At 44.9% G+C, this 12,262-nt stretch overlaps 1 protein-coding gene across 2 annotated transcripts in view; it reads right to left on the bottom strand.

Annotated features, from left to right (window-relative positions):
• Nucleotides 1–6,772: 6,772 nt before the first annotated feature.
• The window catches only part of LOC121284395 (ferroxidase HEPHL1-like), a 124,870-nt gene continuing 119,380 nt past the window's right edge, over nt 6,773–12,262 (bottom strand). Inside the window, exon 20 of one of the 2 annotated variants that reach the window (XM_041199833.1) lies at nt 6,773–7,806. In XM_041199833.1, coding sequence (XP_041055767.1) covers nt 7,607–7,806 — 200 coding nt within the window. In that variant the 3' untranslated portion in view covers nt 6,773–7,606. The remainder of the gene's footprint in view (nt 7,807–12,262) is intronic. The other variant, XR_005944476.1, reaches the window with a different exon arrangement.

The raw sequence follows: 12,262 nt of genomic DNA, 5'->3' as shown, positions 1-12,262 counted from the left end.
GCTCACATTTACCATTCCCTCCTACCATGCCCATCCTGACTTTGCTCCTGAGGAGGCAGTCATTGATTCCGCAGACCCCGCCCTTGCATGTTCACCTGGACATCCCCCCCCTTATTCCCTCCTCCACCCTTACTCCGTCTTCCACCCAGATTCCCTCCTACCCCTGGATTCCTTCCCCTATTGAACTCATGCCCTTACGCCTTCTTTCCCCTTTACATCTACCTCCCTAGTTGCTGCATTCTCCCCCATTGCAACCTTCTCCCCCATACTCCCTCCCCCCTCACCCCGCAGCACTATCATTACCCCCTTCCCAAATTCGCCCCCCTTCAACGCCTTCCTACCATGCCCACAGCCGCCGCCCCCCCCGCCCCCCCCGCCCAGTGCACCTTCCTCTCCCACTCACAGCTGGACCTTCCTCTCCACCCCCTTGATGATCATCCCATGGCCAAGATCCTGATGTTCCAAAGCAGACCCGAGACATCAATGGTGACCTCCCACCTTCTGTGAGCTGCTTCATGGTGGAGCCATGTCCATGAAAGTCCAGCCAGCATGCGATTCATATGTTCCTCTGGTGTCTGGTAGTTGTAGAGCTCCAGCATCTTCTGCTCCTCAGATGTACACAATGTGAGCAAGGCCCTAACGTTAAGTCCCAATTTCTGCCTGTCACACTTACCCACGCTTGTTCTGTGCCGGCATGTTTTCCAGCCAATGTGCCTGGATGATCCAGCTTGGGGGGAAGATTCTGGTGAGCAGGGGTAAAATTATAGTCAGATGTATTAAAATGGCATTCCCGACTTCTGGCGGGTGGAGCAGATGATTGCAAACTGGTTTCATGACGTTGTGAAACCGATTTTTGGCCTTGCCATATTGTTCGCTCACGTCCACCATAACACCTGACGCCAACAGGGATGGAAATCCCCGGCCACAGTGTTGTAGCATAGATATTTATAGAAAGAATTGTCAAAAAATATATATTTGTAACAGTATGAAATTTTTTTACAAAAGGTTTCTAAGTACCACATTATACACTTGTTAGCAGAATTGAAGGTAAGGGATAAAAGAGGCAGTAGCAGGATGCATACTGTGTTGCTTAAGGGATTAAAAAAAGAGCTGTGGTGAAATTGTTTAAACTCACCGGAGATATACAGTGGTGTTCCCTAGGGCTCAGTACTAGAATCACTGCTGTTTTTGATATACGTTAATGACTTGGATATAGTTAAAGGCATGATTTCAAAATCTGCGGACTACACAAAACTTGGAAACAGTGAGGAAGATAGTAATTGACATCAAGACAGCATAGGCAAACTGGGGGAATGGCAGGGAGAATGAGAGATACTACCTGCTAAATGGTATCATTTTAAAGGGGACACAAGAACAGAGAGACATGAAGTTTGTGCATAAATTTTTAAAGGTGGGAGAACAGATTAACAAAGCAGTTAATAGAGCATGTTGATTGGATGTTAGAGAGGCATAAAATATAAAGCCAAACCTTTACAACAAACATTTATAAAACACTGGTGTAGCCTGAAATGGAGCATTGTGTCCAAATCTGGGCATCACACGTTTGGAAGGATATGAAAGCTTTGGAGATGGTGCAGTAAACATTTCTTAGAACCGTTCCAGGTATAAGAGATTATTTACATGGATAGATTGGAGAAGCTGGTGTTGTTCTTAGAGTAGAGAAGGCTAAAAGGAGATTTAATAAAGGTGTTTAAAATCATGAATAGTTTAGACAGAGTAAGTAAAGAGTTTCCAAGGCCAAAGGGTTGCTAACCAAAGGATACAGGTTTAAATTCATTGGCAAAAGAACTAGAGGTGACATTAGGAAAAGCTTTATAATGCAATAGGTTAGGATTTGGAATGTGCATGAGGTGCATACAGATTCAATAGCAGCTGTCAAAAGGGAATGGGGTAAAAAAAATTGCAGCGACATAGGAAATGATAGCGTACTGTTGCTATTTGAAAGAGCCAGCAACAGGCTTGATGGGTCAAGTGGTATCCTCTGTGCTGGATTACTCTATGATGATAAAATAAGAAGCATTTTCAGATTTTTTTTTAAATAAAATTTGGTTACTTTATTTTTGAAGGAGAATTTGTCAATTATGTAAAATTTAGCATCACATTAAATTAACCCATCCGACAATCACAAATAAGTAAGTCCTTTAACCCCGAATTTGTTGTACTGTTAAATATAGTTCACCATCCATCCTGAAGGCAGCTCAACAGCATAATAACACTTTTGTCTTGTCACAGGCAGAGGGCGGAATCGCCCCAGATTTGCACTAAGTGCGGTAGCGGGCGGGAAAAATGACCCATGGGCTGCAATGGCAGCTTTTCATGCTGTATCGTCCCAAACTCGCTGCATTAATTATGCATTCATTGGATACACATCGTTTCAATGGCGGACGGGCTTCAATTCGCCTGCCACACCATCACCTCGCTGCATCATCACACCAGGCACTACATTTAAAGTACAGCTGTGCTCAATGCTTCCACCCTCAGGCTGCAGGAGGGGCAGATACATTACCACTCTGGCTTGGTAGGTGATGGCAGTGGTGATCAGTGCCAATGCTGCACAGAAGAGGTTGGCCATCCAATGCAGATAGAGGATGAATGATCTCATCCATGCAGCCAGTGTATGGCAACTATCTCATCACTCTAAACTCACACACTCAAGCCCATCACACATTCACTGGCATCTCACTCACTGCCAGCTCAAGGGACATCACCATCCATTCTCACACACACACCCTCACATGTCCACCTGGCCTCACCTCCTCTGGAGACTGCCTCCTCAACACTCACCGTCTTGTGGCCACTTGCACTGATCAACATGTGTCCCCACACACACACCCTGGGATACCCCCCTTCTACAGTACAGCCCTCATCCTGCAGCCTCTTCCCTTGCCTGAGGCCACTTCTCCCCCTTCCCCAAGCAAGCCCTAGCCCTGCAGCCATTGAAAAGCCAACCCTGCCACCATTTTCACATACCCAAGATATATATTTGAAAAAATCAATTCTTTTTAAATTTTGTATGGCTGGTTTGGTAGGCAGAGCTGCCCGTGGGCCCCCCTAAAAGTGATGTGGTGCTGTCTGTGAAACCTGGTGCTGATGACTGCGAGTGCTGCCCGAAGCAAAGTAGGCAAACCTTGAAACCCCGAGTGACGTGCAGCCCGCCAAGTACACGAACACGTCGGCATGTTTTTCTGCTGACGTGGACAGACGATCCAGCGAGGGGGAAGCGATTCCAGCGGGCTTGCCTAATAATGATATGCATATATATCACAATGAGGTTCCAGAAGTCTGATGGTGAGAAATGCAGTCCGCCATCCGTGGGCTGAGTGGAAGATTGGAAACTGGTTTCACACTGTCGTGAAACCAAGCGCGCCAGATCGTCCACTCATATCACCAAACATGCCCAATGCCAGCGGGCATGGAAAATCCCAGTCTGAGTTAATTTCCATTGGTTTAGGAATCCTCCTTCATTCATGTTGAATGACACAAAAAGTTGTCCAACTCTTAAGAAGCAAAGCTCACCTACTCTAATCCAGAATTAATCAGTGATTCCTTCAGACAAAGTTTAGAACCACACTCTAGTCTGGTAATATTTCTGTACATATTTATAATTGTATTAATTATAAGTTACAAATAGTTAGGCATTCTGAGATTGGCTGCAGCTTTGCACCATTTCCTTCCCCTTGTCTTTGCAATCTCATCATCAAGCTCCCTAACCTAGAGATATGCATTTGTTAATTGTTTAACATTAAATGTCTTCTTTATATGTCTTATTTATATGTTTATATATTTTAAAGATTAAGTACAAGACCATGGCAGTAAGCGAGGTCTTCCTGTATCCACATAGTCAAGTCACCCCTTTCCCTAGTCATTTATTGACACCCCACCTCCCATGCGCAATTCACTCTTCTAACCCTGCACTCCACATGCTTCTTCTCCGCAAACAGCAGCTCCCCATTTCCTTACAAACATTCACCTGCTGCTCATAATAACCACAGTTCACTCAATCACAACTGCAAGGCTAATTGCAGTGTATGAGGTGTTTATGATTTTTAAAGGTTACTTGTGGACCAGGAGCACCTGCTCTTGGGCCTCTCTTCTTCCAAGTTTCCCCACCTTACCCCAAATGTGAACTTTCCCAATTACCCCCTGCCCCCCAGTCATTATCTACCTTACCAGGGCCATTTCTGTAGATTCCTGGCAATGGCCTGATCCCCTTCCAACCTTCTTCAATTTCTGCTTGTCAGTGGGTGCATCATTTCCATGTGAGCAGGCTGGAATCAGTTTTGGAGCATGCCATTGAAACTCCAGCCTCATACTCCGAGAAGCAAGATGAATCACTGTTTGCTTCAGATTCCACATACCTGCTACCTGCTCCCTTAGAGAAAATGACAGATTTCGGACTAGGGCTGCAAGGAATTGGAAACAAGTTAAGCTTAGTAGAGAAGGGGAAGGGGAACAGAAGGGGTTTAGAAGATAGTTGGTATTGGTGGAAAGAGATGTGACTGCTCTCCAGGACAATAAAGGAGTCATGGAGAATGTTTCCAAGGATAGCAAACCCAATTGTGCTTGATACAATCCAGCCAGATCGGGAGATGGATGATTAAACCAGTTGTGTGTCAGATATCCTGAAGATTGCATTCTTTAACTTGAAAAAGCAAAGCTGAGGGCCTCATTGTGCCTTCAGATGATAACAGACTCTTCTTGTGCAAAGCATATTAAAAATATGAAAATGTTGTAAAGTGGTGTAATTTTATTTGTTTAATAAACCCTTTCTAACCATACACTTAAACAAGAAATTCAATTGGTTTCAATCACTAATTATTAGGTATCCATTTTCACACACCCAAGATATATTTTTAAAAGAAACAATTCTTCTTAAATTTTGTACAAAACTACAAGAAAATCTTACGTAAGGTCCTTCTGATTTTTAGGCTTAATATTCTTTTGAAATCAGACTTGTTTGTAAAGCTAGTGAAATTAGCAGCAAGCCAATGATGTGCTTATTTACGTTTAAAGTAAACCTGAGGACGAGTTCCCCGCACATACTCCTCCAGCCACAATCACCATTTCCTGCCGGATTTCCCTCGTTGAGGACTGTTCCTGTGATTGCCCACATGAATCCTGCTTCTGCTTGGCCAAATATCCAAGTGGTTATGGTACTGGGTTTATAACCCCAAGATCAAGAGTTCAAATCTCACAATGGCAAACTATGAAACAATGTAATTTCATCTGAAACAGATGAATCCTGCTTCTACTCTTTCCTCCAGCCATGACATCAACCTTGCTAATGTTGGGCAGGAGACAGGTCTGAACTATTCAGTTAAGACCCTAGAGTTAAAATGGTCAAGGCTTCATGCTGTGGTATACTCATCTCCCACCTCAGTCTTAAAAGCGAGACTAAGATGTTCATAATAAGAAGCATTTGAGTTTTATGGGAATTCATAGGAGGACAAGGAAAAATGTTGCACTCAGTGCAACAATGGTCATCGAGTTCGCCAACATCAACATAATGGACGTTACCATTGATCAAAAACTGAACTGAACTGGCCATATAAATACTGTGGCTACAAGAGGTCAGATGCTAGGAATTCTGTGCCAAATAACCCACCTCCTGAGCTCTGCAAAGTCGTTCCACCATCAACAGGCTACAAGTGAAAAGTGGTTGAACACTCTACACTTGGCTGGATGAGTGCAGCTCCAACAACACTCAAGAAGCTCAACATCATCTGGGGCAAAGCAGCCCGCTTGATCGATACCCTTCCAACACCTTAAACAAAGACTCCCTCCAGCACCAACGCAGCAGTGTGTTCCAGCTACAAGATGCATTGCAGCAACTTGCCAAGGGTCCTTCAATAGCACCTTCCAAACCTGCTGCCTCTACTACCTAGAAGGACAAGGGCAGCAGATGCATGGGAATACCATCACCTGCTAGTTTCCACCCAAATCACACACCATCCTGACTTGGAACTATATTGCTGTTCCTTCACTATTGCTGGGTCAAAATCCAGGAACTCCCTTCCTAAAGCACTGTGGATGTACCTACATCAGATGGACTGCCAAGTTCAAGAAGATGGCTCACCACCACCTTCTCAAGGGCAATTAGGGGTGGACAACAAATGCTGGTATTGCCAACAATCCTTATGTCCCAAGAACAAATGAAAAGAAAGAATTCCATCAACAGGGTTGATTTTCAATGGCCAGAAATTTCTCCCCGTCAGGGGGGGTTGTGCGGGGAGGGGGGGGGGGGGAGGTGGCAGGCAGGGATGGGCATGTACCCGATCAGCGCCCCCGAATGGGGACACGCCGCCATCTTATGTGGGCGGGCCAATTACATGAACGCTCCCTGTGCGGGCGGGTGGGGTGTGGGGGGGGGAGGGATTCCCTGAGAGGTTCCCTTGCGCTCTTTCGTGTGCATACATCCGAAAGAGCGCAGAGATCTCCCTGAGGCACCTCCGTGCCTCAGGGAGATTTGTTTCAGTGCTAACGTTTTGAATAAAGGTTTTTAAAACTTTTAAAACATGTCCCCTCATGTGACGCTATCACGTGAGCTGGAACATGTCAAAGAATAAGCGTATAAACTTTTATTAGATTTTAAAACACTTCATGAAACCTCATCCTGCCCGTGGATGAGGTTTCATGAAAAATGTGAAGACCGTCTGGGCTCTTCGCTTGCCCAGCAACCTTAAGGTTGGACGGGCAGCTCATTAAATTAAATTAATTAGGTTTTAAATGGCCTTAATAGGCCTTTGGCAGTTCGGCGGGTGCGCACTGAGTCGGCTGAAAATCTAAATGACGCGCGGTGATGTCGGGATGCCCACCCAACGTCACCATGCATCATTTTACGCATCAGAGGGTGGGCCCTGCCCCCGCTTGCCAACTGGAGAATTTGGTCGTATGGGTTCGTATTGGTCCATAGAGGACCTAAAGTTTTTGGCACACCTAAAACAACAGCATAGATTGGCCAATTTTAACTGCCATACCTCGTTTTAACATTGCACGTCAGTCTCCTGCTCTAACATGCCAAGAATGGCCTCGAGGCAGCAGGCAGGAGCAGGAATCGGGGCAAACCCAATGGAAGAGTCCTAGGCATGTGCTGGGGTGGGTTGCAGGCCAGATGTTGATTAGGTGAGGGAGAGGAAAGATCGAAGCGGTTGGTGGGGGGCGGGGGTGGTCCAAGGATTCTTTCAGGAGTTTGAAGGAGCAACTTCAGGCCAGTTAGATGACTTAACAGATTTTAACACATCCCAGGCACCATTCCCAACTGGTGGGATGGGTGGGTGTGGGTATGCTGGGTGTTAAAATCAACCCTGCAAATGGCAGTCTATTTTGAAAAGAGGGAAAAGACAGTCACTTAATGCTCATTTATTTGCTTTTAACTCTAGAATTTAATTTAACTTGAAGTTGATATTTATACTTTACGATTTTATCCCATTTTGGAATTCTGGTTGTAATTATTAGATTTCATCAGAATAAATCCTAAAATCAGAAGCTTAGTCAGGTTCCAAAAATGTACATTCATTTATAATGAACAGAATTTTAAAAATAAATTCTTGAATATAATCAAAGAACAGTAGCAAACTGGAGCAAATCAAATGCTATTCATTGGGATTGAGGACCGGCTCACTTGACTAAACGACTTCTTTCCATGTAGGTAAATAATAACACTAAGAAATACCAAAGAAATCAGCAGTAAAAATACACCAATAATGAGAAGCAATGCCAGCATTAATTTGATTTCACTTTTATCGAGCTTGTTCCCCAGGAAGTCTATCTTTAATTCAGTGCCATCTGTGGAAATAGAAAGACTTTTTTTTTACTGTTTTTTTCATATCACATTAACCACAGAAACAGTTGGCTTTGTATAAAAGCCTTAGAACATTTATCGTAATTTAAAACTTCATTTCTTTCTTGTATGTTGTTTAATATTCAATTACAGGTCCTACTGCTTTGTAAAACATCCAATTTTTTGAGATCCTTTTCAATTTACACAAAATATCTCAAGCTAAATGATCCACCCATCCAATGACAATTGGTAGAAAATCTAGCCAATCACGTTTTCCTTGCAAAATTCTCCTAAAGCCGGTAACATTAAATTAGCCTGAAACATTTATACAATCCTCAATCACCTTCTAGATTTTACTCAATATTTAATGCATATATTAAATATACACAGCTTCATATTTTACAAATCAGCTCATTTCAGAAAGCTGAGAGCTTCATGAAATTATTCAGCTCATAAAATTTAATGAACTCCACAACCATAAAATTATTTAAGTTTCATGAATGGGAGGGAGTTATAAGATCTAAATACAGGTTTAAGGCAATTTCAATTTTCATTCCCTTTTTCTCACAAGGAAGACACTGGGTTGTGTTATAGTTCGCTTCTCATTCACTGAGTAAAGGAGGAATCTGGAGTCAGTCTTTACTTAACACACATAAAAGCAAAATATGCAGATGTTGGAAATCGGAAATAAAAGCAGAAAATGCTGGAAAAATTCAGCAGGCCTGGCAGCATCCAAGGAGACAGAAACAGAGTTAATAGTTCGAGTCCATATGACTTCTTCAGAGCTAAAGAGAAGTAGAAATGTGATGCTTAAGAGGGGGTGGAACAGGTGGAGCAAAATAGGTGGTCAGGGAAAGGTGGGAACTAAGGAGAAATTTGACAAAGATGTCATGGACGCAGGACAAAGGGAGTGTTAATGATAGCGTTAAAGATTAAAGGAGATGTTGAAAGTGGCATAAAGATAGCAGAATGTGCTTTAGCAGAACAAGGGTCAGTGCTCTGTGAAAACAAAACATAAAAACAAGTGACGGATAGCCCTGTCGAGGGTGGGGGTGAGGTGGGAGTTGGGGAAAAAGGGTAATAAAAATAAATAAATAAATGAACGAACGAATAAAGAAATAAAAATAATTGAATTTTAATAAGGGGTAAAGATGGGGGACAGAGTTCATGACCTGAAGTTGTTGAACTCAATGTTAAATCCGGAAGGCTGTAATGTCCTAATTGGAAGATAAGGTGCTGTTTCTCCAGTTTGTGTTGGGCTTCACTGTTGGGCAATGTTCCAGACCATGAACTCTGTCCTCCATCTTTACACCTTTTTTAACCCAATTATTTTTTTTATTTTTATTTATTTGTTTTTATTATCCTTTTTTTCTCAACGCCCAACCCCTTGCCCTCAACCCCAACAGGGCCATCTGTCACTTGTTTTAATGTTTTTCTTTCACAGAACACTGACCCTTGTTCTGCTATTACCACATTTTGCCTTTATCTTGCTTGCCTTTATGCCACTATCAGCACCTTGTTTAGTCTTTAATACTCCCTTTGTTCTGTGTCCATGACATCTTTGTAAATTTCTCCTTAGCTCCCACCGATCCCTGACCTTGTATTTTGCTCCATCCCCACATAAACCGTATAAAATCCATCACATTTCGACTTCCCTTCAGCTCTGAAGAAGATTTGTACAGACTTGAAACGTTAACTCTGCTTCTCCTTCTATAGATGCTGCTAGACCTGCTGAGTTTTTTTCCAGCATTTTCTGTTTTTATTTCCTTAACATTAGGTTATTCAAAAAACCCAAAGAACACAAGTACAGGCTCCCTTTACTTTTACCTCCCCCGCACCCCCCATCCCCACCCACACCCACACCCGCCCCCAAACCCACACACCCACGCCCACTCCCAATTCCACCCCCACCACATAGGTGGAAACCAATTCTTATATATGCTTAAGAATAATGACCTAACCTTTCCCCAATTAGTAACAGCTGCTCTCATGTACAGCTACAGTATGAACTTCATTATGACAGCATTGTAACATTAACAGATTGGAAGCAAATTTGGATATCCCATGAAAAAGGGCATGGGGATCACGATGCGCTATTAATGCGCACCCTTTCTTTCCAATAAAGGCAGCACTCAAATGTCCTGGATGGGGAGCAAAATCATGTGAAGCTAGAATGAGTTCAAGCTACCTGCACCACTTAAAGCCAGCCTGCATCTCTTACAGGAGAGGTGCATTTCGACTGGAGCAGGTGCTGGAAGTCATTCTAAGTCTGGTGACCTGGGAAAGACACAAGAATGGCACAACACGGGGGCCACCAGGCTCTAAGATTTTCCAATAAAATACTGAAGGCCCTGGTGCAGGAGGTGGACAGGAAGAGGGAGCTATTTTACCCACAGGAGGAAGGGAGACTCTTCAGCCAGACACTGAGAAGTCAGTGGCATCTTTAACCATCACGGTCAATAACAGCAGTATAGCATTGAGGACCTCATGGCTCACCACCATCTTCTCAATGGCAATTATGGACGAGCAACACCATGTATGGGACACCATACAGAAAAAGGCTGACAGGTACGCACAATGAAACGTCTAGTGCATTAGCATGTCTACATAGAGGAGTCCAGTACTCACCCACATCCTTCACCTGCGGGGAGACACACACCTCAGTGGGACCTAGCTTTAAAATAACCTCAGGATCACAATTCGGTGAGCACATTGCACTGTCTGATCCACATCAGGCAGTGGGAAGGGCTTTGCAGGTCTCTAGCTCTCGGAGGACTGCTGAAGACCAGAACTTTGCTGAGTCTAAGTCAGATGACGAGCCTCTGGACTCGGTCCTACCTCAGCTGCTGGAGCTGCAAAGGCAAGCTCAGGAACATCAGGAAGGGATGTCCGCTGCACGCCTCAGATTGCAAGGAATGATGGAGGAGACTGTCCGCCGTCTTGCTGAGGTAATAGTGTCAGCATGCCAATGCACCGGGTAGTATGGGAGCATCCATAGAGACCTTGGTCCAAGATGCCGCTCTTGCACAGCTGCGTGGGCTGAGCTCCATCACTGACACCATAGTTGACTCCCAACAGAGTGTACGTGAGAGGGGTGCGGGGGCAGCTTGATCCCACTCCAGCTTCTCCTTCGCCTAAAGGAGTCAGCCAGGGGCCCTTGGGGACCCATAGAGTGGAGGACCAGCGGATCAACACCCCAGGGCCATCTACCCAGGTGACTTTGGGAGTGTCTGGCCCTTGCAAATTGCCTCTTCCTGTGACCCCAGCAGCTCCAGCTCCATAGGCCAAAGTGGGTACCACTGCCACACAGCAGGACCCCAAAAGCAGGCCAGGATCCTCCAGGTCTCGCCCCTCCAGAGGATGCCCGCCAAGGTCATCACAGATGGGGTGAAGCAGTCAGCAGGCTGCCTCCACCTCTGCTGTGGATGTCTGGGGAGCATCAAGGCGTAGCGGCAGGGTTAGGAATGTTAAGAAGATGTAGTTGCACAGCCTGGGCATAGGTGTTAATCATAAGGTTCACTTGGTAAATAAACTGCCTAGAATGTCTCCCTATCTGTGGCTCCTTGTTCTGATGAGCAGTGTTCATGTCACTCGGATGTGATATCTTGGTTCCTGCACAAGATAAAGACAGGTGTCTCAGCCCAGGGCTTCTTCCCTGTGCTTTGTGCCGCCTTCAGACCAAAGTGATGGTTTGGCCACACACTCCCTGGACATATTAGTGATGCCTGCACTTCGATGGCGTTTGTCATTGTTGCCAGAATGTCGTGGGCAGGCATCACACAGTTCTCTTATTCTCTCTGTGTCCTCTCAGCACTTTTGAGGTGGGGCTGACCCACATCTCTTCAGCATCTGTGACCAGTGACGCTGTGCTCCTGAAGGGCTTAGGGGTTGAAGGCTGATAAAAGATTGGGTGCATTTAAAATTTCATGGCTGCATCTCCATGATATGACCCTGATCACAGAGTGCAAGTGAGCTGCCCTTGGCCAGACTGGAGTCAGATATTCACAGTGGCTAAATGAAGATCTATAGAGTGTCCTCACTGCATGTCATCATCATGCTCCTGCAATTGAGTAGCTATTAGGGCCTCCATTATGTCTCCATGACAGGAGCATTCTCACAGAGGGTATTCGCGCTGTCATAAGCCAGACTGGAGTCAAATGTTCACAGATGCAATGTGAGGGTCTATGGTGTCTCCTCACTGCATGTCATCATCATCCTCCACAAATCTAGCAGCTATGTGGCCTCCCAAGCGCGCCTGCCTCATCTGGCCAGTGCGAGGGCCTCATTGCCATCATCCTCGCCTCCGAACATCTCCTCACTCTCATCCCCGTTGACATCCTCCTCATAAGAGGAGACATGAAGCCCTCCCATCTCCTGTTCAGCCATCTCCTCTCCCCATTGCAGCGCCAGGTTGTAAAGGGCGCAACAGATGACGACGATGTGTGACACCTTCTGCGGACA

This window comes from Carcharodon carcharias, chromosome 11 (genome assembly GCF_017639515.1).
Source record: "Carcharodon carcharias isolate sCarCar2 chromosome 11, sCarCar2.pri, whole genome shotgun sequence".
Taxonomy (NCBI): Eukaryota; Metazoa; Chordata; class Chondrichthyes; order Lamniformes; family Lamnidae; genus Carcharodon; species Carcharodon carcharias.
Note: the sequence above shows the minus strand (reverse complement) of the source record. Positions and strands in the feature narration are given on the sequence as shown.